At 38.8% G+C, this 24,788-nt stretch overlaps 1 protein-coding gene across 2 annotated transcripts in view; it reads right to left on the minus strand.

Annotated features, from left to right (window-relative positions):
* Nucleotides 1–6,185: 6,185 nt before the first annotated feature.
* The window catches only part of LOC133607496 (gap junction delta-2 protein-like), a 49,682-nt gene continuing 31,079 nt past the window's right edge, over nucleotides 6,186–24,788 (minus strand). For both annotated transcript variants that reach the window (XM_061962175.2, XM_061962173.2), the window contains one exon: nucleotides 6,186–8,294. In XM_061962175.2, coding sequence (XP_061818159.1) covers nucleotides 7,430–8,294 — 865 coding nt within the window. In that variant the 3' untranslated portion in view covers nucleotides 6,186–7,429. The remainder of the gene's footprint in view (nucleotides 8,295–24,788) is intronic.

The following is a 24,788-nucleotide window of genomic DNA, read 5'->3' on the forward strand; positions in this document are numbered from 1 at the left end:
TAAAAAAAAAAAGCTTCACCATCTATTATTCATCAGTAGAAAGTCAAGATGGACTTGTGTATCCTCCCTCTCAGAGATGTATCATTTGTCAGGGTTGAATCATAAATATTAAAGTCACTTTTCAAATCTGTGCAGGTGAAAGCATGGCAGTGTCGTCGGCTTTATGAACTGAATGTACGCAGTAATAATGTTACTCCAGCTCACTTGCAGAATGAATGATGTAAAAGTAGGTATTCAATTCATCATTTAATGAGCCAATGATGATGGAAGCTCTAAATCAGGAGAGTTTGTTTCCACCGATGGCCACATACTGAAAAATCAAAGGATGCGGATAGATCTTATTTTTGAATACTTTATATTCTTAATCATGTAAAAACGTTAGAAAAATGTTATAAATGCTATATTTTTTCCTATTTTTGCTTTTTAAAAAGATTTTTATTTGATAATAGATTTTCATATACAGTATTTTTAAATTTAAAAAAAAAGCTAAAAAAATGTGCTAAAAAACCTGTATATGCTATATTTTCCTAGTTTGCTTTTATAAATTACTTTTTATTTGATGTATGATATTTATGTGCAATATTATTTTTAAATTTTGTAAAAATAAAAAACACAAAGTTAGATTTTGCTCTAATTTCCATATTTTTTCTTTTTTTTACTAGGTTTTTATTTGACACAAGACATTTATAAACGGTATTTTTTATTTTTTTTAAATGCTAAAAAAAAAAATATATATGTATGTTTAGTATATGTTTATGTACAATATAGTTTTTTCATCCATCCATCCATCCATTTTCAACCGCCTATATATTCCCTTCGGGGTTGCGGGGGGCGCTGGAGCCTATGTCAGCTACAATCGGGCGGAAGGCGTCGTACACCTTGGACATGTCGCCAACTCATCGCAGGGCCAACACAGATAGACAGACAACATTCACACTCACATTCACACACTAGGGCCAATTTAGTGTTGCCAATCAACCTATCCCCAGGTGCATGTCTTTGGAGGTGGGAGAAAGCCGGAGTACCCGGAGGGAACCCACGCAGTCACGGGAAGAACATGCAAACTCCACACAGAAAGATCCCGAGCCCGGGATTGAACCCAGGACTACTCAGGACCTTCGTATTGCGAGGCAGACGCACTAACCCCTCTTCCACCATGCTGCCCCCATAGCTTTTTCAATTATGTGAAAATTCTAAAAAAACAAAAACGTTATATATGCTCTATTTTTTCTATTTTTGCTTTTTTTTTAATAAAAACTTTAATTTGGTATAAGGTATTTATATAGTCATTTTTAAGTTTGTAAAAAAGCTAAAAAAATGTTATACATTCTCTATTTTTTCTATTTTTGCCTTTAAACATAATTTTTTTATTTGATTCATTATATTTTTTGTAGTATTTCATATTTTTGTTTATTAATTGAGTTAATTAATTTTAGTTCTACATTATACCGCAGGCAAATAACAAAACGAGCCGTGAACCAAAGAAAAAGAGTGACCCACATCAAAAGAAATTGACTCGCCTACTGATGTACAAGGCACATAAAGCCTTTGTCAATAATCATTACAGTATTAAATAAATAATGATAAATGGGTTGTACTTGTATAGCGCTTTTCTACCTTCAAGGTACTCAAAGCGCTTTGACACTACTTCCACATTCACCCATTCACACACACATTCACACACTGATGGAGGGAGCTGCCATGCAAGGCGCTAACCAGCACCCATCAGGAGCAAGGGTGAAGTGTCTTGCTCAGGACACAACGGACATGACGAAGTTGGTACTAGGTGGGGATTGAACCAGGGACCCTCGGGTTGCGCACGGCCACTCTTCCACTGCGCCACACTGTCCCTTAGAGGTAACTAATAGCTAAATTGAAGACATGTTCAAATGTTCCCTAAAAAAATCCTGTAATGCTCCATTTGTTCTTATAATCATGTTTCAAAGTGCGTGGGTTCACCCCCAAAAGTTTCTGCTGTAATGTTTTTGGTCATGTGCTGTATGTTTCTATGTTTGTTTGTGTGTCAACATGATTACACGAAAAACCATGAAACTGCAACTATATGATAGGGAAGAACCTATTCTGTTTAGTGTGCATTTAAGCAGATCATAGGTAGATTTGCCTGAGTAGCTGGACAAAAAAGATTTTATTTGGTTTTTTTTGTGAAAACTCAGATTTCATGTGAGTTTCAGAGTGTGACTGTGAAATAAATAGTGGATATTGGACACTGCAGGTGAAGTTTCCTATAGTCCTGTTATTTCTTGTAAGGTAATTAGATATAAATGGATATTGGATACTTACAAACAAGTAAACAACAATTAATTCACATCTTATTTGAATAAAGACACTTTAGTTTGAATTAACATGAGGAAATCTGTTCTGCTCTCATTTTCAATACTCAAACAATTTTCAATAAAAGTACAGTAACCAACATTTTCACAGTAGATTTACATGCTACTTCCGCTTTTGTTTTTCAACATAAAAATAATACTATATTAATATAAAAAAAAAAGTGCAACGAGCATCTCTTCAGGTTGAATAAACAGTAGGTTTACCTGAGAGATTAAGTGCAGATGACATGAGCAGTGGTTTGATCTGCTACTACTCTCATTTTAATAAACCGCTATGCTACGGTGGCCGAGAAAAGTCAGAACAAATACAAACGCGACAACACATCAACATAACGCCATAACACAACTAGAGTGTGAGTCAAAACACGACATTACAAAGACACAAAGGAAGTGACAGCGGACAAGTTTAGGTGACCGACCAAAATGGCTGAGGCGGAAAGGTGAAAACGATGCAATGAACAAAGTTGGAAAAGTAAGTGAAGTGTGACCACTTTTTAAGTCATACCTTTTTAAAAACTTTTTTAGTTTTACAATAATACAATGTTCATTACATTGTTTTTAACCTTCTGCCTCAGCTTGGTCCTTCTGCGAAACTTGCTTTCGTTCTGTCAATTGCGTCCTTTGTGGCTTAAAGTTGTGTTGCGGCTTTATAATATAGTGTTGTGTTGTTTGTATTTGTTGTGGATTTTGCAATCGAGCTGTAGCTGAAAGTTTTTGTTGTTGCTTTATGCTATTGACTTGTGGCGTTTGTGTTTGTTGTGATCTTTCTCGGCCACCGTAGGTATCCGCCATTCTTGTTTTGATGACTGATGGCGTCAGGCAGACAGACTTGAATGACGTTACCGTCCTTTTCATTAAAAGTGCTAGACGACATATAAAAGTCTGCTGTTCATATCCAATGTTTTCTTTTTTCTAGTAATAATACGAATCGATAACTGCCTTTAATAATGATGTTAAAGCGATATATATCTTCCAGAAGTCCAACTTGCCGAGCACAGATCGAAGTAGGTGAATCTTACGAATATAAATTGATATATCGATGAATAGTTACACCAGTAATGTTTTTTTTACAATGTGCCTTTGTGTAATACAGCTAGAATGCACATATAGGAGATATTTTTTGCCTCATTCATGTGAGAATCTTGCGTGTGACTGAAGCATTAAGGAGTGGGATTAGCAGGACTGGCTGCCGTGGTCTCAAACAACCACCAGGTAGCATCTGTGAGCAGATAATACCGTATCATCTCTGTCTTTTTCGGACTTAGTAAGTCGGTAGTGCATTCTTCACTTAAGCTTAAAGTGAAGGATGAATCTTGACTTAAAGCTGACAGTCAGTCCGTGCTTCTTAGTCCTTTTAACGCGGTGGTGACTTTTTGTGCGCTGATGTCCAAAATGTACCTCGAACCCCCCGCCGGCGAAGCCTCTGTCGGACGTAAGACGACTAACTGGACTGGGTCCTGCCCAGGTTGGGGGCCTTCCTGCGTACCTCGCAAAATGATATGATTAGTTCATGCCTGACAAAAGAGAGGTTCTCTGCTTTAGTCCAGGCTTGGACTTCTCTTGGGGAACATACTTTTTTTCCCCGCATTCTAGCATGCACTTTGCATATCTGTCAATATGTGCATTTGAAAATAAGGGAAATTCTATAGCTGGGGAGGAGATACTCAGATAAAAAATGTGTTCATGAGCGACTAAAACTTGTTGATTTAAGTCAATTTAACATCAAGTTATTGGAGAGATTTTAACTATGTCAGCAAACAGTGATTTATTCTTATCAAATAACATATGTATATTATACTTAAATATTTTAATTATATTATATATATATATAATCTGGTTATATATATATAAACAGTGCACCAAAATATTTCTGTACTGCCTTTTTTTTGCTGAGTGGACGGAAAGTTTTGCTGCTTTGGCAGTATTATTGTCCTGACACCAATCATGGGCCGACATTTTCCTTTTTAACCTGGTCTTTACATTACATTTCCACATTTCTTGCGACACACAAGCAGGAGTTGCATGATTTCCAGGAGTGTGCATGTCTTGCTGGAGCACCGGCTCCAGTTTGAAAAGAAGCCGCAACAAACCCCATCCACAGCGCGGAACCATTTCTAAGATACTAATCCTCACCGCCATGGCGGAAAATAAACAAGTTTGCGGGAAAATAAATATTTCATATAGTAAATAAATATTTGATATAGTATCGTTATCACTGGAGGACTCGAGGGAAAGGAATGGCTAAGCAACACACAAACACCGAGCAGGACGCCACAAGAAGCTAACCGCTAAAGCTTTTAGGGGTGATCGATCCAGATGTCGATACTATTGATAACTAGTATTGTATAAGTTTATATACAAGAATAAAGTGATTAGATCAATATTTTAATTTTGTTGTTGTTTTTATTTTGACAAAATAATGTATTGGGTGTTTTTTGTTATTGTTTACAAATTCAGGGATTAAGTCTCTGGAAACAGGAAGGCTTTGAGGGCAATAGCCAAATAATTGAAATGGAAGGCAATAGTAGTTTTAACTTTTCTTAAGTTATTGTGCACTAGCCACATTATTTTGTTGTAAAAAAAAAGGTATGTAGCATTAAATAATTAAATATGAAATCTGATTGAAAACATACACTAGCAAATTCTACATTTAATTATGTAAAAATGGGTTACCGTATTTTCCGCACTATAAGGCGCACTTAAAAACCTCCAATTTTCTCAAAAGCTGACAGTGCACCTTATAATCTGGTGCGCCTTATATATGGACCAATATTGAGCCACAACAGGTCTCGCAACCCCAGTCTCTACTGTAGCGTCTATTCTATGCGCCTTATAATGCGGTGCGCCTTATAATGCAGTGTGCCTTATAATGCGGTGCGCCTTATATACGAACAAAGTTTTAAAATAGGCCATTCATTGAAGGTGCGCCTTATAATCCGGTGCGCCTTATAGTGCGGAAAATACGGTACTTTCGTTACCTGCTGCAAAACATGTTCAGTTCTATAATCTATTGTCAAAGTATTGGATTGGGACTACAAATCGAAACGGATCTGAGTCAAACAAAAAAAAATCCGATCAAAAATGTTGATTGGAAGTTTTTCTTCTGTCCAAGATAAGATATGGGGAATTGATGCCGGGAATTGATGAAAACCAGAGGGCGCCAGGAAAGAGCAAAATATGAGCAGGAGGCTTGACAAATATAGCAATGTGACTGGTTTGCCACCAGTGTAGGGTGAGGTCTGCTTGGATAGGCTCCAGCTTTCCCTAAACCCTAAACATATAGATCAGTGATTCTCAAGCTGTGGTACTGGGCTCCATCTATTGGTACGCCAAAGAATCACTTGATTAAAGTACAGTGTTTTATGTTCCTAAATTCAAACACAGTGTTACTGTCTGTAATGTGATAGTGGCTAAAAATATTAAATATACTTACATAAAACCTCTGTCTTGTTTTTAATGAATACTTAGGCCTACTATGCTACTGTATTTTAATGTTGGTCATTATGGTGGTGCTTGGAGAGCCAAGTTTTTTTCTTTGGTGGTACTTGGTAAAAAAATAATTGAGAACCAATGTTGTAGGTGGTAGAACATGTGCTACTATGCTACATTCATTTACAACTATGTAATTAGCAAATTTAAGTAAAGAGAAAAGCTTACTGTCGGGGAAGTGACAGACGTTTGCTTATCCTCGATGTCTTGTGGATTATCCTCAACACTTCATACACAAATATATCCATCTTGTATTTTGCTTCTTCTTTTTTGAACACCCTGCACAGGAAAAGCCTTAAGAATGACGGACGGAAGGAACAAAAGGCCAATAAAGCTGTTTGCATAATCATTTATTCACTTAATTTCTTCTCACATATCATATATTATTATTATTGCTGCAGTTCGGGAGCCTTTCCAATATTCGCTGTCAGTGTTCCCACCATAGGAGGCTATGTAGTAGTTTTTTTTTTCATCGTAATGCATGCTGAGTACAATTCACAGGAGCAGGATGCAAATAAATAAAACTCTTCTTAAGTTATATGTCTTAATCTATCCATTCTAGTTAATGCTTCTTTAACATGCCTTTTTCAGTCCATAGGGGTGGGGCGAGAGGGGTGGGGGTCAGAACATATGTTTTGTATAAGACAGGTGGAGGCTTAACAAAGAGCACATTGATAATACACGTTATTAAAGCTGGTCATCTAGGAGTCTTCTTCATCAACTCTCAGGGGAATTCATCTATGTACAGTACCTTTGAAATGTGGCACCAAATATGCTTGTGAAAAAGCTGTGTGACAACAATATATATGTATATATATTACCGTTGAATTGAAAAGATGTGTGTGTGTGTGTGTTGTGCCCTACGATGGTGATCGTACACATAATGTTTTTCTTGACTTCTTTTTCTTCTTTCTTTTTTCTCAGCGTAAAAGTCCGGCCTTGCAGGCATCCTTAGCACTGAGGTGTGTAACACAGTGTTGGGAGGTAAGTGAGTGTGTGTTCCACTGACGCTTTGCCAAATTGCTGACCAAAGCAACGAGGCCGTTCTGAGTTAGCGCTGTTATATTTAATGCCTAATTGTGTACTTTTCGACAATACAAACGAGATGTTTGAGTCCCTCCCTCAGCATCTCAGAGGATCTTTTTCTACTGTTCCCGACTCATGTCAATGATTGGCTTTTGTTCCCCCACGCTCATGCGCCTGGCTTTTGCATATGTGCACATATTTTAGGAAAACGAGAGCGTTACTCATGAGCTACAACAAAGGCAAATAATGAGGGGCGTCGCTTAACGCCGTTTCAACCTATACTTTTTACAGTATTTTAGTGGTTATTAAATTGCTCATTTATGTCTGTTGGGTTCTTTAAAGGCACCTAGTGTCACCTAGGCAGAGTACAACACTCCATCCTTTCGGAGCAGCACCAAAAGTCAGGTTCAGGAATCTGAAAGGTGTCTTGACTTAAAGCTGACAGTCAGTCCGCGCTTCTTAGTCGTTTTAACGCTGCGGTGACTTTTTGTGCGCTGATGCTCAGGGGTCCGTTGCCGAAACGTCCAAAATGTACCTCGAACCCCCAGGCGGTGAAGCCTCTGTCAAACGTAAGCCGACTCACTTGACTGGGTCCTGCCCAGATTGGGGGCCTGTGACAGATGAGACACGTCCTTCTTGCGCACCTCACAGATGGACTTCCTGCGGGCCTGCACCCCCCGGATGGCGGTCTTTATCTTCCGCCAGCCCAGGTGGTTGAGCTCGGCCAGGTTGAGCACCACGCAAATGCCGCTGACGGCGAACATGAAGACCAGAAAGACGGTCTTTTCGGTGGGGCGAGACACGTAACACTCCACTTCCTTCACGCACGGGTAGCGGTCGCACTCGAACATTCCCGGCACGTTGAAGCCGTACAGGAAGTACTGCCCCGCCAAGAACCCGATCTCCAGCGCGTTTCGGAACACCACCTGTATGACGTAGAAACGGGAGATTCCCTCCTGTCGTCGCACTTTGGCGCTCTTGTGCGTTTGAGGGAGCCCTCGAGGTCCGTTGGGGATCTCCTTGACCTCCAGGCAGTCGTGGTCCTCCTTGCTGCTGTCGGGGTGCACCAGGATTCCGTTGATGTTGCGGGCGTGGAGCTTGCGGGCGTGATGGTCGTGATGGCGGCCGTGGTGGCCGTGGCCGTGGTGATCCATGTAAGGGTGCAGGAGGGAGTAGCTGCGGTCCCGGGCTTTAGCCGACTGGTGGACGGAGTAGGTGATGAAGCACAGGCTGGGGGTGCACACCAGGATGATCTGGAAGACCCAGTAGCGGATGTGCGAGATGGGGAAGGCTTTGTCGTAACAAGCCTGGTTGCAGCCGGGCTGCATGGTGTTGCAGATGAACATGATCTGCTCATCCTCGTACACCTTCTCACCCACTATGCCCACTATCAGGATACGGAAGATCACCACCACTGTCAGCAGGATCCTGTAGGGAGACAGAAGGAAGGATATCATTGTTCAAAGTTGCCGTTTTGTTTGTTGCGGGCTTGCTTAACAAGTCAAATGACCAGTGTAATAGATGGTAAACAGTGTGCAGCTACAGAGTTTATGGACCTAATCGAGCATTAGACACAATTAACCGTAAAATCTGAATTTACAAATTTAAAACGGTATGGAATCAGGGAGTTGGTTTTCAACTGGGTAAGAAGCTTCTTGACCAACAGGAAGCAATATGTTACGAAGACACATCTACAGCTTAAAATATATCTTACGGCACACCTCAGGGATCAATACTGAGACCAAAACTGTTCAAGCTCTATACAGTATATATGTAAAGTTACAAAGGAATTAAAGTTAGTAATATTTACAGATGGCAGGACTATGTTTTGTTTAGGAGAAAACACAGCAGCTAATACGAATGATAACAGAAGAGATGTTGTGCTGTAACCAAAATAAATAAAAGAAAAACTGACATTTTGTGTAATATATAAACAAAGTGTGTTGATACATTGTAAATTATCATGTCAGCTGTTAAGGAAAAAGACCCCTCTAAAGTCATACCAAACTTTGGAGTCCTACCTTAGTAAGACGTCAGAGTTAGTGCTGTCAAATGATGATTTTTTAACAATCCGATTAATCACACTTTTGAATTTGGATTAATCGGGATTAATCACAGGTTATTACTCGCTTGCATTATTTATCATTAACTTTGATTACTATTTATTACTATTATTTATTATTATTATTATTTATTATTATTAAAAAGCCCACAATCAGATACAAATGCAGTCAAAATGTCATACAGGAACATTTTTTGTATGTTTTACTGGAATGCACTATTTATTTGTTAAAAACTTGATAACAATTTGATCTAAAATACCATCTCGCTGTATTGTGAAGTAAACTTTGCCAGTAAGCACACCAGTCGCCGTTTTCTCACTCGTCTTTGCACTGCCGTATTATCACTGAACTTATAAGAACACACCTTCAGGTTAAGGTAAAGGAGCCAAAATAAACTGTGTGAATAATCTGCGTATATATATTTAATCACATGAGTTAACTCGTTGTTTTTGACAGTCCTAGACAGAGTACTTCACTTCTATTCAGGATTAACTTCTACTTTTTTCTGTGACTTTTTTTGGTGATCTGTATTCCAGTATGACCAAACTATATCACGTGTGTGACAATTCGGTACATTTGTGAAGATCCGCATAGCAAATGACCTTCACATTATGCCTCTATCATTCGTTAGTAAAATAATTAAAAACATATTTTTTTGTATTCTGCACGTAAATATATATTTTCTTTGTTTTATGATGAACAGTGGTTGTCTTTTCTTTTCTTTTTTTTACACTTTAAAACATGTTTAAACAGCAATACCGTCCATAAAAGTTTTAATCATGGAATCAATTATTTCTGTATAACTATTTGTTATGGGAAATACTATTTCAAGTTGGATGTTGACTTCAGAGGCTCCTCTCTGTCGAATCACAAAACTGTAACAACAAGTCCTGCAGGTTAAGCATTTGCAAATGATGTTTGTTTGATAAACAACATTCACCTTTCACCGGGAAAAATGCTAAACTTGGCCAAGAAGTTTTGTCACGCCACTGTGAGTGTGAGCGTGCGTGAGTGTTTGTGTGTGTGCATTTGAGTATGCATCCAGCTTCATGCATATGCATGTACAAGTTATTGCTCAGCAGCTGTGACACACACACAAAAAGGACGACGGCTTCATTTAGCAAAGCATGCACACACAAGCTGACTAATTATGAGATGCGAGTAGAGTGACTCACTTGACTTTGACTTCGATGTGTGTGTGCGTGTGTGTGTGTGCGTGCGTGCGTGCGTGCGTGCGTGCGTGCGTGCGGTGTGTGTGTGTGTGTGTGTGTGTGTGTGTGTGTGTGTGTGTGTGTGTGTGTGTGTGTGTGTGTGTGTGTGACTCCTTGCAAGCTGAAACAGCTTTTTGATACACTCCACAAACTGGATGCGTTTTACTATTATTTTCTGCAGTGTTGGTCCAGCTTGGCCACTGCAGAGGAGGACTGTGGGCTTTAGGATTGCTCTGTCAGCGCTTTCTAATGAGCACTGAGCGCCTGCCCACTGTGGGCCGCCCAGTGCCAAAATGCAGTGGATGTGCACGCTTCCTACAGTGCGGGAGGCAATTACTTAGGACGCACTTGTCTCCATGCAAAGGCGGCGGAAGGGAGGGAGGCTGGGAGGGAGGAGATCGATGGCCCCGGGTGGGATGGAGCGACTACGGTAAACACAATGATGTATATGTGTTTTTATATCATTTATTTTACTCACTGGCTGAAATATTTGGTACATGTGCACTATCAAAAACCTTTACAAAGGTGCTCGGAGTGCAGACTGTGAGTTTTGATGGACAACTGAACTGAGTCATACTGACTGTGGTTGCTAAACAAGAAATTCATAAACATACCATAACAATAAAACAGAGTATTGTTCACACCCTTGCAATTTTACCACAAATTAGACTATCAGCAGGTTGAAGCACATTTACTTCTTGTTAACAAAGCAGGCAAGGAAGATGTCGGCATGTTGTATGTCGTGATAATAACTGTGGACGGACTCCTAACAAGGCTTCTGCCATCTTTAATCACAACACCAAATCTCGTCATTACTAATTTTATAGCTGCTGCATAACTTCAGAGGCTGATCAAAACAAGTTCAACTTATGCATTTTGGTGTCTGCTGGCATTTTTTTATGCCATTATAGATTATAGATATTGGCTGCTTGTTCAACTATCAATCAATCAATCAATGTTTATTTATATAGCCCTAAATCACAAGTGTCTCAAATGGCTGCACAAGCCACAACAACATCCTCGGTACAGAGCCCACATAAGGGCAAGGAAAAACTCACCACAGTGGGACGTCGATGTGAATGACTATGAGAAACCTTGGAGAGGACCGCATATGTGGATAACCCCCCCCACCCCCTTCTAGAGGAGACCGAATGCAATGGATGTCGAGTGGGTCTGACATAATATTGTGAGAGTCCAGTCCATAGTGGATCCAACATAATAGTAAGAGTCCAGTCCATAGTGAGGCCAGCAGGAAACCATCCTGAGCGGATTGCATTGCACACAGGACACAGGTTGTAGAGCATGATAACATGAATGTGGAGGGAAATGAGTGTTTCCATGGGCATACAAAAACCTCATTTGAATGCACCAGTCATAAATTAAGAACGCAGTCTTAGTAGATCACACGCAACACACTCAATAATAGTACACAATTTTATAGTTTGCATAAGTGTTATTTGGATCTAAGTAGATCCAGGCCTATAAGAACAAATCCGGCACCCAGATGAGAAAAGATAAACAATTAAAAAAGGGAAAGAAAGCAGAAAATAAGCAATCAAATGGTTAAAATGTGTAGTATATGGTATATACCATTATTTTAATCAGACCTTCCAAGTTTAATGAACATATTGACAAGGAGCAGCTGATATTAGCCTCTCTTGTTGTTAAAATTAATTTAAATACATATTTAAATGTTTTAGGTTTTTTTATGTTTGTATATATTTATTTACGGGGCTGAGGTGGGTTCTTTATGGCTGGTGGCGAGGGCAGGATTCAGGAATCTGTGCATAGAGATCTACAGTTTATTTGTATATGATCGATACTAGAGTGATTAGTTTTTTTTTGTTTTTCTAAAATCCTTTTTTGTTCACGTTTACAAATTTAGGGAATAATTTCTTGAAGGAGGACTGAGGGCAAACAGGATTCGAAAGAGTTATAGATGGTAGTTTTGGATTTTGTTTAGTTATTTTGTACTATTTACTTTTGTTTTGCTTAAAACCTGTATATAATAAAATAGATTAAGCAAGTAATTTAATTATTGTATAGTGTGTTAATATTGTTATAACGTCAATAGCGCTCACCATAAATGCAGTACATCAAAAAACGTACAATCAACACACAGTATCGGTATTGGTATCGGCCGATCTCACTCATTGATGATCGGAATCGGCAGCATAAATCCCTGATTGGAACATCCCTATTGTGACCAAGGCCAGCTCCTGGCATTAATACTTTATCACGATGCAGTTGTTTAGCGCTGCAACTACACAGGGGCGGACTTACCAATAGGCAAACACAAGCAGTTGCCTGGCCAGGGGCCCCAAAACATCTCATAAAAAATATTTTAGAAATGTCTTTTTACCAAAATGGTGCGAAGAAGAAGAGATGGTGAGAAGAAAGCAAACAGTTTGTATTAAAACTACCCAAGGTATCAACCTCTTTCTCAGTGACATCGAATGTTTGTGATCAACACAGCAAGAGCTGTAGTCAGTGTAGGATGCACGTGGAGAGTGGAACTTTTCATCGCGAATATGAGAACAGTAAAACCCTCGAATGGTAAACTATTGTAACCGAGGGTCTGGGTGGAAAGATGTAGTGCAAGATCGGCACTTTTTTAAAGTCAACAGTCTCGTCTCGCTCAGAGCTCTCTTTTTCCCACCAGTCACACACCTCCGGTCTTCACAATGGCTATCAAAATATTGATATCGAAAAAATGGGTTACAGTTTGTTATACAATGAAACCTCAATTTACGAACCTAATTAGTTTTTGAACACGGTTCGTAAATCGAAAAGTTGGTCTCGTGAAGCAGAGTTCCCCATAAGAAACAATGTAATAATGGGTTAAAGCCTCGGCAAAAGTCCATATTTTAGTTAAGGTTTGTACAATTTGAACACAATATAACGTGCTATAGTACTGTATGTCAAACAAGCATAACAAGAGGTGATGAATCAACTTTCTATTAAAAATCAAGCAGAATTGTGCTTTATATGCGCCCACACACAGAAGCCACTATGGTGCCCTCCCAAACAATCAGAAATCTTTAACTTTAACAACTATATTGCTACAATAATAAACATTTTAAAAAGTAAAATCCACCCACATTGACAAGGAGCTGAATGAAAGCAGCATACAACCAGAGGGAGAGAGAAAGATGGGAGATCGGGGGCTGGAGAAGCAGTACCTGTGTTTAAGAAGCGGTACCTGTCGTATCTTTTAGTTGCTGTGCAATAAGTCTGATCGGGCATATTTTTAACAATTAAAACTTGTTGTGGCACTGTCATGGAGCCTGCTTCGTCAATCATACTTGCAAGCGCCATTAATGTACAGCACCTTTAGCAAATAGTCATTTTGTGTGAGGCTTCTCTTTTTTTATTTCTCGCTGATCTGTTGGCTTTTTGGGACTCATTTTGAGTTAGCAAAATGCACGAAACTACTCAAAAGTGGAAAAACACACAAAAAGTACACACACTGAAGCTGTGAGACGTGAGTATGTCTTGTGCAGAAAGTGAATGGAAGGCTCCGACTCCGCTACAATAATACACCCTGCGTTTTTATCTGCGGGCGTGAAAATGAATGGCTGAATGAAGCGTTAGTACACAGAGACATTGTTCGCACACGGAAGCATACTTGGGCCGATCCAAAAATTTGTCAATCAAAAACTTTGCTAATAGAGGGGTTTGTAAATTGCGGTTCGACTGTATGTTGATTTATGCTCATGTCAATTTTAACACAATCCTTGATATCAGTGATTCTCATACATCACTTATTGTGTAGCTCTCGTGGTAGTTTCTCACAACATGATAAATTACTATTCTATTTTTGTTATGTGAATGGTCCCAATGGCTAGATTTGGTTTGGGTCCCATCCATTTTTCCATTTTATACCGTTTGTCCTTTTTGGGGGTGGCGGGGGGTGCTGGACAACCTGGACAAGTCGCCACCTCATCACAGGGCCATCACAGATAGACAGACAACATTCACACTCACATTCACACACTAGGGCCAATCAACCTATCCCCAGGTGCATGTCTTTGGAGGTGGGAGGAAGCCGGAGCACCCGGAGGGAACCCACGCAGTCACGGGGAGAATATGCAAACTCCACACAGGAAGATCCCGATTGAACCCAGGACCTTCGTATTGTGAGGCACACGTGCTGCCGTCATGACTAAATACGGCCCTGCTGCGGGTGCCACATGATCAGAAAGGCTCTGACCACGTTCAAGTCAATTTACTGTAGATGCTGTATTTTTAATAACGAGTGACATTTACAGTCTTGGAGGGTTCAATTTGATTAGCAACTTAGAAAATCAAATCCTAGTAATATCAATGATGGAAATGGGGCCATAAAAGCTTGTTTGGTGGCCACCAAATTAACTAAACTTCACAAGAAAACATTGATAACAAATTGGAAACATTTTTTTTTGTGCAACTTTTTGAGAAAGCTGCCTTAAAATCAGGCATTTTAGGCCATAACAATCACAAAATGAGCAAAAAATCCCAGAGGGACTGATTATAATCTTTATATAGTAGTTCTCGCTGGTGTTTAAAGGCCAGTTACCAAAGCAACTGCCGCAATGTGGGAAAGAGGAGCAAGGTGAGAAGAGGATATCTATACAGTGTATGAGATGAACATATCCCTCGAATGTAAAGCTTGTTCTTTGAGGACTTCTATTGATTGATTGATTGAGACTTTTATTAGTAGATTGCACAGTGAAGTACATATTCCGTACAATTGACCACTAAATGGTAACACCCCAATAAGTTTTTCAACTTGTTTAAGTCGGGGTCCACTTAACTTGATTCATGATTCATGATACAGATATATACTATTTTCATAATACAGTCATCACACAAGATAATCATCAGAGTATATAAATGGAATTATTTACATTATTGACAATCCGGGGTGTGGGATATGGGGGGGGGGGGGGGGGGGGGGGGGGTTAAGTTTGGTTGGTATCAACACTTCAGTCATCAACAATTGCATCATCAGAGAAATTGACATTGGAACAGTGTAGGTCTGACTTGGTACATATGTACAGCAAGTATTGGACATAGAGAGAAAGATCACAAATTATTAGAAAAAGTGACTACATTTGTTTGTTTACATTTGATTATTTACAATCCGAAGAGGTATGATGAGGAAGGGAGGGTGTTAGTTTAGGGTGGAAGTTGCCTGGAGGTGTTCTTTTAGTGCGGTTTTGAAGGAGGATAGAGATGCCTTTTCTTTTACACCTGTTGGGAGCACATTCCATATTGATGTGGCATAGAAAGAGAATGAGTTAAGACCTTTGTTAGATCGGAATCTGGGTTTAACGTGGTTAGTGGAGCTCCCCCTGGTGTTGTGGTTATGGCGGTCATTTACGTTAAGGAAGTAGTTTGAGGGAGGTGTAGCGGATTTTATAGACAAGGCTCAGTGCAAGTTGTTTTACTCTGTCCTCCACCCTGAGCCAGCCCACTTTGGAGAAGTGGGTAGGAGTGAGGTGTGATCTGGTGTGGAGGTCTAGAAGTAATAATAATTATTCAAAATATGACATTTTGATTGTAATACACAGTTTTGCTGCATGTTCATATTGGTCTTCATTTGTCACCTTGGCGAGAGCTCACGACTGCGACTGAGGACGTCACGGAGTCAAAGCAGCCGAAGAGATTGTGTCATTAGTGTGAAAAAGGTCTAAAATAGAGCGGCGCTCCACCTGCGAGCGAATGCTAAGTGTGTTTCCTTCTGTGTGAGACGCAGACACAGAGACAATGACTGAGAGTCAGCCATGTGTGTGACTTGTGCAAAATGGCAAACGTGGCCGAGCGTCTTTGCTCCGAGCAGCTGCGAGCGCGTACGCTACACTGACTTTTACTCTCTTAGCGCTTGGAATAACCATAAAGCTCAGCTGCACCTTTTGGAGCTTCTCTAGTTAAATGTAATAGTTCTAATCAAAAAGGCTGATATTGTACAATACTATAAGATAGTATTGGAGGAAAATAATCACTTGTTGTGCCCAACTGGGATTGTTCAAGCTGCAATTTACTGAATGCAGCAAGAGCAGAGATGATTGCAATGTAAAGCATTTAACTAAATGTCACTCAGTCCTCCTGCTGTCAGAGATACACAAAACGTCATAAATCATAGTCAAAATCTCATTTTATTTTATAGTTGTTGGTGTTTTAGTCGGTCCATATGTTGTTCACTTAAAATAAACATTTTGAAAGCATTTTTATTAGGATTATTTAACAAAAGCTGAATATGACTTCCATTTAGAGTGTCCGCCCTGAGAGTCATACCAAAGACTATAAAAATGGGACCCGTTACCTCCCTGCTTGGCACTCGGCATCAAGGGTTGGAATTGGGGGTTAAATCACCAAAAATGATTCCCGGGCGCGGCCACCGCTGCTGCCCACTGCTCCCCTCACATCCCAGGGGGTGATCAAGGGTGATGGGTCAAATGCAGAGAATAATATTGCCACACCTAGTGTGTGTGTGACAATCATTGGTACTTTAACTTAACTTTATTATATATCACGTAAATTATTGGCACAGTCATATGCCAAATGTTTTAAAATAATTTTGTCGTTTTCCAATCACGAAACTTGTACATGTACGTTTTTTTATTTGTTCTGATTAGAAAAAAACAGAAATACTGTTCTCTTGCCTCCATCTTCGAATGTATCACATTTTGTTTACAATCAAAGAAAAGGCATTCATGGGTTGACACAAATGATGTTAATGTTTGTACACTGGGTTTTTTATTTAAAATTAATGAAAATAAATGCGTTGACCCTAAATATGCTAATTTCTTATAACATTTAAAATAAATAAATTCCATCAATTTTTTTTATCGCTTGTTACTCTCGGGGTTGCGGGGTGCCGGAGTCTATTCCAGCTGCACTCGGGCAGAAGGCAGTGTACACCCTGGACAAGTCGCTGTCTCATTAAATATGTACATTTTCATATAATATGTATTTTAAAGAATAATTAGCTATAATTACCCTTAAGTTTAGGTTATGTACCCTAAGTATGTTAAATTCCTGCTAATTACAGAGGTTTTAGGATTAATAGTTAGGATGGGTACCTTTCACATTTGAACCCATTCCCAGAACCTGGGAATCCATGCCAGTACTCAGCAGTAATAACTTTTGGTACATTTGTGTGTGGTTATGTGGTGACAAATGTTAATTTGTTTAATAATACATAAATAAATAATATGCAAACAAAACTGTGTTGAGATAATTGATACTTCAAACTTGCATAAATAAATCTTAAGGAATATAACAACTTGGCTTTTGAGAGCTTCAAAATGTAATGAATAAAATGCTAAAGTTGTTGATAAACAAGCAATTATTTTAATAATTAAATATGGTCATTTTAAATGAATTATTATGATCATTTAAAATTCATTATTTCAAATATGTTTATTTTAATGTATAATTCTATGGCTGGATGTAATAAAGAGTCAGAAAAAATACAAATAAAAATACAATTAATTTTGATGTTTTTAGCAAAATATAGTAAAAATGTATTTTTTTAATTTTTTTTAAAATTAATAAATATATTTATTTTTAAGTAAGATAAACATAATAATACAATTTATCTCTAGTCTGGATGATTTAGTTCTTGTCACCCTGTTGTCCTCCCGTCTCTTTCCCGAGGATGGCTCCATAAGCTGGGCAAACGCCTGGAGATGCCCTACGTCAACAACACGGTCGGCGGCCCATCTGCACCATGCTCATCGGGGGTATGCCGGATGCCTCGTATGGAATAACGTGATTGGGCAAGCACGCTGTTTATATCGTGGGAAAGCGGACGTGAAAAAAGACTGTCCTCACTCAGGTCCGCATGGAGCGTGGCCTCCAGCTCCGGCTGAAAATCGGGAGATTTTCGGGAGAATATTTGTCCCAGGAGGTTTTCGGGAGAGGTGCTGAATTTCGGGAGTCTCCCGGAAAATTCGGGAGGGTTGGCAAGTATGGCCAACACAGATAGAACAACATTGACACTCACACTCACACATTGAGATTGCCATGTACAATCGCTAATGCTAATCAGTAGCATGTATATGGCCTTTCCAATATAAATTAGCATCAGACTAGCACAGTTTGAAAAATTGAGCCTTACTTTTGAGCGCTTATCAGGCATACTAGCTTTGTTGGCATGGAAAATTGTAACATTATCTCTGGAGACACACTGATTTTACTACAACTATGCCTGCTAGCCCGCCAAGCGTCTAATCCTGTGCAACTGGAAGTGACGTCATATGCAACAAAGGTTTCGAACTACAGTTCCGTTTGATTTCACGTGTAACAGTAACCGGTAGCACCAACGGAATTTGGTCAGTAACTATAAAAACATTTATTATTTAAACATATTAGTGTTTAAGTAATTGAATTATTTTTAATTTCCTAGTAATTGTAAGTATAATAAAAATATCAAAAGTAATGTTTAATTACCGTATTTTTCGGACTATAAGTCGCAGTTTTTTTCATAGTTTGGCCGGGGGTGCGACTTATACTCAGGAACGACTTATTTGTGAAATTATTAACACATTACCGTAAAATATCAAATAATATTATTTAGCTCATTCACGTAAGAGACTAGACGTATAAGATTTCATGGGATTTAGCGATGAGGAGTGACAGATTGTTTGGTAAACGTATAGCATGTTCTATATGTTATAGTTATTTGAATGACTCTTACCATAATATGTTACGTTAACATACCAGGCATGTTCTCAGTTGGTTATTTATGCGTCATATAACGTACACTTATTCAGCTTGTTGTTCACTATTCTTTATTTATTTTAAATTGCCTTTCAAATGTCTATTCTTGGTGTTGGGTTCTATCAAATAAATTTCCCAAAAAAATGCGACTTATACTCCAGTTTTCCCTTCTTTATTATGCATTTTCAGCCGGTGCGACTTATACTCCGGAGCGACTTATTCTCCGAAAAATACGGTAGCTAAAATACAGTATGTTAATTTCCTGGTAATTAAAAGTAGTAACACTATATGTTACATTCCTTCTAACTGCAGGTGGTGGGAGTACTATTTAAAGTTAAAGTTAAAGTACCAATGATTGTCCCACACTATGTTCTAACATTTATCATTTAAGATACATAACAACATAATATCATTTAATAAAAGGTAGTATAAGCCAGTGGTCCACAACCACCGGGCCGGTACCGGTCCGTGGATCGATTGGTACAGGGCCGAACAAGAAATATTTTTATTTTATTTTTTTTATTTTATTTTTTTATTCAATCAACATAAAAAACAGAAGACACACTTACAATTAGTTCACCAACCCAAAAAACCTCCCTCCCCCATTTCCACTCATTCACACAAAAGGGTTGTTTCTTTCTGTTAGTAATATTTCTGGTTCCTACATTATATATCAATATAGATCAAAACAGTCTGCAGGGATACAGTCCGTAAGCACACATGATTGTATTTTTTTTATTAAAATAAAAAAATAAAATAAAATACCTCTCCCCCCCCTCCAAAAAGGTTGGGGACCACTGGTATAAGCAACCAAAATATAATCATTTTTCAACACATTTCAGAGGGTTACATAGTAAATTTTTATCATTCAACAAATTCATTGTACACAATAAATCAAAGTTATGTTTAGGGGAAAAATACAGTATTCATGTTTATTTCTCACCTCCGACAGCGGACATGGCCTTTTTTTTATTGCTTACTAATTAACTTTTCATTACTGAAAATGTGTATTTTTAAATGGTAAATGGTAAATGGGTCGTACTTGTATAGCGCTTTTCTACCTTTTTTAAGGAACTCAAAGCGCTTTGACACTATTTTCCACATTCACCCATTCACACACACACATTCACACACTGATGGTGGGAGCTGCCATGCACGGCGCTAACCAGTCCCATCAGGAGCAAGGGTGAAGTGTCTTGCTCAAGGACACAACGGACGTGACTAGGATGGTAGAAGGTGGGGATTGAACCAGTAACCCTCAGATTACTGGCACGGCCACTCTCCCAACTTCGCCACGCCGTCCCCCGTTTTACTGTCTTACTGTGTTAAAAGTGCTATAAATGTTATTTAATTGTCTTGTAACATAACACAAAGTTTGACAATAACTTTCCTTTTAGATATATCTTATTTATTTCGTATTGTACAGTATATATTTAGCCATTCATTGTTGGGGCAATTTGTATCATTAATAGGTTCTGGAACAATTAACTTATTGGGTGTTTTGTGTGCGTGTGTACGTGTGCGTGTTCGTGTGGGTGTATGTATACCGTGTGTGTGTGTGTGTGTGTGTGTGTGTGTGTGTGTGTGTGTGGGTGTGTGTGTGTGGGTGTGTGTGTGTGTGTGTGTCTGTCTGTCTGTCTGTCTGTGTGTGCGTGCGCGTGAGTGTGTGAGTGTATGAGTGTATGAGTGTGTGTGTGTGTGTGTGTGTGTGTGTGTGTGTGTGTGTGTGTGTGTGTGTGTGTGTGTGTGTGTGTGTGTGTGTGTGTGTGTGTGTGTGTGTGTGTGTGTGTTTGTCAATATGTGCAATCTGCTGCAGGATAACAGGATAATCAGCACATGCATGACAGATTGCTGCATCAGCAGAAAGAAGTGAAGGAAGGTTATCTGCAAACATCAGTGTTTTAGCCCTGCATTTAGCCAATAGTGTACTTTGGAGCAGATTGGCGCGGCACTGCCCTAAGCTCTGAATCTGCACAATAGTCAAATAATTTTAAAATAACCATCACTTCCGGATTTTTCCCCCCAGTGTATTGCAGAGTAAAACCGTGTATGTATTATTTTAAACCATAGCCCACAAATGATGTTAATTTCCTGTTAATCACATAGGGCGTTAAAAAAAAAATAATCTGAAGTTATTTTTGAATAATCAAAATATCTTCCTACCTAACCCTAACCTAACCTATCCCATAACCCCCGAGGGTCTGTTGACCAGCTCTCTCCATCCCTCTCTGTCTTCAGAGAGAAAATATCTTAAGTTCCTTGTAATTACAGGTTGAGTACATTTTTAAAAGTTCAAAAGTTAAGTAATAAACATATTGTGATTTCCTGGTAACTACAGAGGGCAAAGTACAATTTTTACAACATTTATTACGAAGTAATAAAAGCCATGTTTACCTGACCAAAGTATGCTGATTTCCAGGTAATTACAGGGAGTTATTGTCCTGGTTTGAAATCTTTATTATGAAATAATGTCAAAAGTTCTATTTAAGTATCCAAAATGTGTTAATTTCTATGTAATTGCAGGGTGTTTGAGTCCACTTTTGCAATATTATTTGTGAAAAAATATAAGTTAGCAACCAAAACATGTTCATTTCCTGGTCATTTCAGAGGGTAGGGGTAAATTTTCATAACACTTACCATTAAATTATTACATTACACCTAGCGGCATGCGACACACTAGTGCGTTTTTCTCCCATCAGTCACCGCTCATCGCCTCGGTAACAACAGCTGTCCGCCTCCCCGAGGGTGTCCTCTCGGTTACGACTAATCATTACTTTTTTTGACGACGGGGTGCCACAGCTTCAATAACATTTGGAGGGGATTGCTGCTTCAATCTGCAAGGATGTGGCTCGCAAGCGCTCACATTTATTTTGCAGGTTTTCCTTTTTTTTTGTCATTTTCTACCATGTATTACTGTCAGCTCAAAATGTCAACATAAGCTGATTGTTTACTTCTGACGTGAACACGATAAGAACATGATGGCATGTTGTAGAAGCAAAAGAAATATACGGATTAATGTACGAGTGTGGTGTTGTGCCGCTGGTGTGTTGGCAAAACTTGGTCTAACACACACACACACACACACACACATACACACACACACACACACGCACACACACACACACACACACACACACACACACACACACACACACACACACACACACATACACGCATTCATTCATAAGGCAGCCGCTGCCGCCTGCAGTCCCCAGGGGCAACAAGGGCCCACAGCATGACAGCTAGACATATTAAATAATGCACACATATTCTCTCACACACACACTGTGAATATACAGCGGAACCACATGCTGGAGCCTATCCCAATTGTCTCAGGGCAGGAAGGATTATATGGTTATAGAACTCTCAAGGAATGGGGCAAACCAACTACATGCGAATGTCAAGGTAAAGGAGCATGAACGGTCAAAAAAAATAATGTGATTAATCTTGTATTATGCATGATTATTGCGAAAACATTTTGTGATTAATCACGAGTTAACTCGTAATCTTTGAAAGCCCTTTTTTTTCATGTTTTGGTTCTGGAATGCTACCACAGAAGTGTACCATTGTTGGCAATAATGAGAAGTGTGATGATAACCATAGATCAATAATGGTATTGTGATGTAAGTTTTATGTCAAATTCCACATATATAATGGGCATTTTTAAGCGGAGGTTAATGTAAATAGCCTGTAGCTAAATACTATGTGGAAAATTTGATGTTTATGTCACGATTAATTATAGTGAGTATCAATTTCTTAAAAAGTAGCCAAGTCGTGTCAAACACACAAGCACATAGTGCCTGTACAACATTTGGGCGTTCAACTTTTTTCGTTGTTTTATGCTACCACAGAAGTGTACCATCGATGACAATAATGAAAAGTGTGAGAAAAATCACAGATCCAGAATGGTATTATTGTACGTTGTTAGGTCTCTTCCAAGTACAATGCACATTTACTATATTTTCTCGGCTATAAGCGCTACTTTTTTCCTAAGCTTTGAACCCTGCGGCTTATACACATCTGCGGCTAATCTATGGGTTTTTCTTCGCCAAGAGCCATAATGTTTTGAGTACAACAAACTTGCACACACACAGACACTGTAAAGGTGTGTTCTTGTTTGTGCTCGGGCGCCATCTTTTGGACAAGTTCGCTCACTGCAGGCGCTGCGGATTGAAAGTCTACAGTATTTCCTTCTGTTCATGCCTTAAACAGGAAGTATAAGTGCCTACTAGTCGTCCATAATGTTGTTGCTCCTATGTTTTTTTTCATTTATCACTCCAAGCAACGTTTGTAAGTTTTACAATATACCTAAAACAATTCATACTCACACAAGTGTGAGGTCTGTAGGAAAGTTTTCATACATATTTGTATGTGCTATGGTAATGTAATCAAACTAGTGTTGTTAGCATTAGCTAATATACTAATACGTTTACAAGTGCTAGTACAATTAACTTACATTGGCATTCTTTTAGTATTGTTTTAGTTTCACAAATTCCTCAGTAAATCCACCAAAATGTCACCGTGTAGTAATTGAGTCTGTTTAACTCATTGGAGAGCTAGCTTCCGCAGCTAGTGGGTCCACGAAGATGACTTCTGTTTTGTTTGATCATTCGTTATACTGCCGTGTTACAGGGACCGTTTGGAAACAATTAAGGTATGTAAGTAAACATTGACAAAATATTTCTGTATAAATAACTTATTTCACAATGTATATATCTGCGGCTTATAGTCCAGTGCGACGAATTTATGGGGATGTTTTTGTTTTTTCGAAAATCTAGTGGGTGTAGTTTATATACCGGCACACTGTATAGTCCCGAAAATGTGGTAATTTAATGTCAAATCCCACATATATCATTTGCATTTACCAACCAGAGACTAACGTAAATAGCATGTGGCTAAAATCTGTGTTGAAAATATGTATTGATTTTATGTCCCAAAAAGTGAATAGCCTAATAATGTGTGCCTATTTTGCCTGACAACCGACAGGCTTATTCATTCCAGCAATACCTATGAAATGCTACTTTGGGACCGTAGCATTCTGCAAACACCTGATGGTTCTCTTTAATAACATCTCTATTGTTTTTACTGTATTTTAGTTGTTTTTGTTTAGTTGTATTATTTAGTTTTTAACTTTGTTTTTGTTTTATATTTCTTCATTACATTTACCTAATTATTGTTTATTATTTCATTGCACATGCACATTGTGCTTGTACAACTTCTGGGGTGCTTGGTAGATGTTATTGTTTTTATGTATTATAGTTAGTGAATGAAAAAACAAATAAGACACCTGAGGAAAATCTGCATCACAACTTTCACCATAATGTCAACAATTAACATAACTTTTTTGGTGGTTAAGACTGTCAAAATGCAACAGAAAAAGTGTTTCCAACTTGACTCTGGAACAAACATTTCCTGTTTCCATTAGTTCCTCAGGGAAAAATCCTTTACAAATCCAAAGAAATGAGCTGTCACATATGGTGTTTGACTTCTGTCCACTGTGCAGTCAGTCCTATCTGAAGAGTTAGTAATAATCTCTGCAATAAGACCTGGAGTAAAAATATTCATCCCACCCATACGCCCCAGATAATAAGCTTAAATGAATAAAGACTTCAGCAGGCGGGAGAAATTAGGCAACTTAATGATGAGCGTGTAGACATTTCTATGCTACTGCCACTCATGCTCTCCTTAGCGCTTTGATAGTTTGGAATATGCGGCAGACATACGGCCTGAGGGTCCTCTAAGTGTGACGGATGTTTTTAAGCGTGCTCTCAACTTGCAGGTTCACTCGGTTCAACCAGTGATTTTTACGCAGAGATTACATTTTTATAAATAGATTGGACTGAAAGGAACAACATTCTGTAGTTAGGAAAGGAGTTCAGAGGTCTGTAACAAGGTATTAATTCCCATCATAGTGTAGGGAAGTACAAACAAACAGCTTC

This window comes from Nerophis lumbriciformis, linkage group LG09 (genome assembly GCF_033978685.3).
Source record: "Nerophis lumbriciformis linkage group LG09, RoL_Nlum_v2.1, whole genome shotgun sequence".
In the NCBI taxonomy this organism is placed as follows: Eukaryota; Metazoa; Chordata; class Actinopteri; order Syngnathiformes; family Syngnathidae; genus Nerophis; species Nerophis lumbriciformis.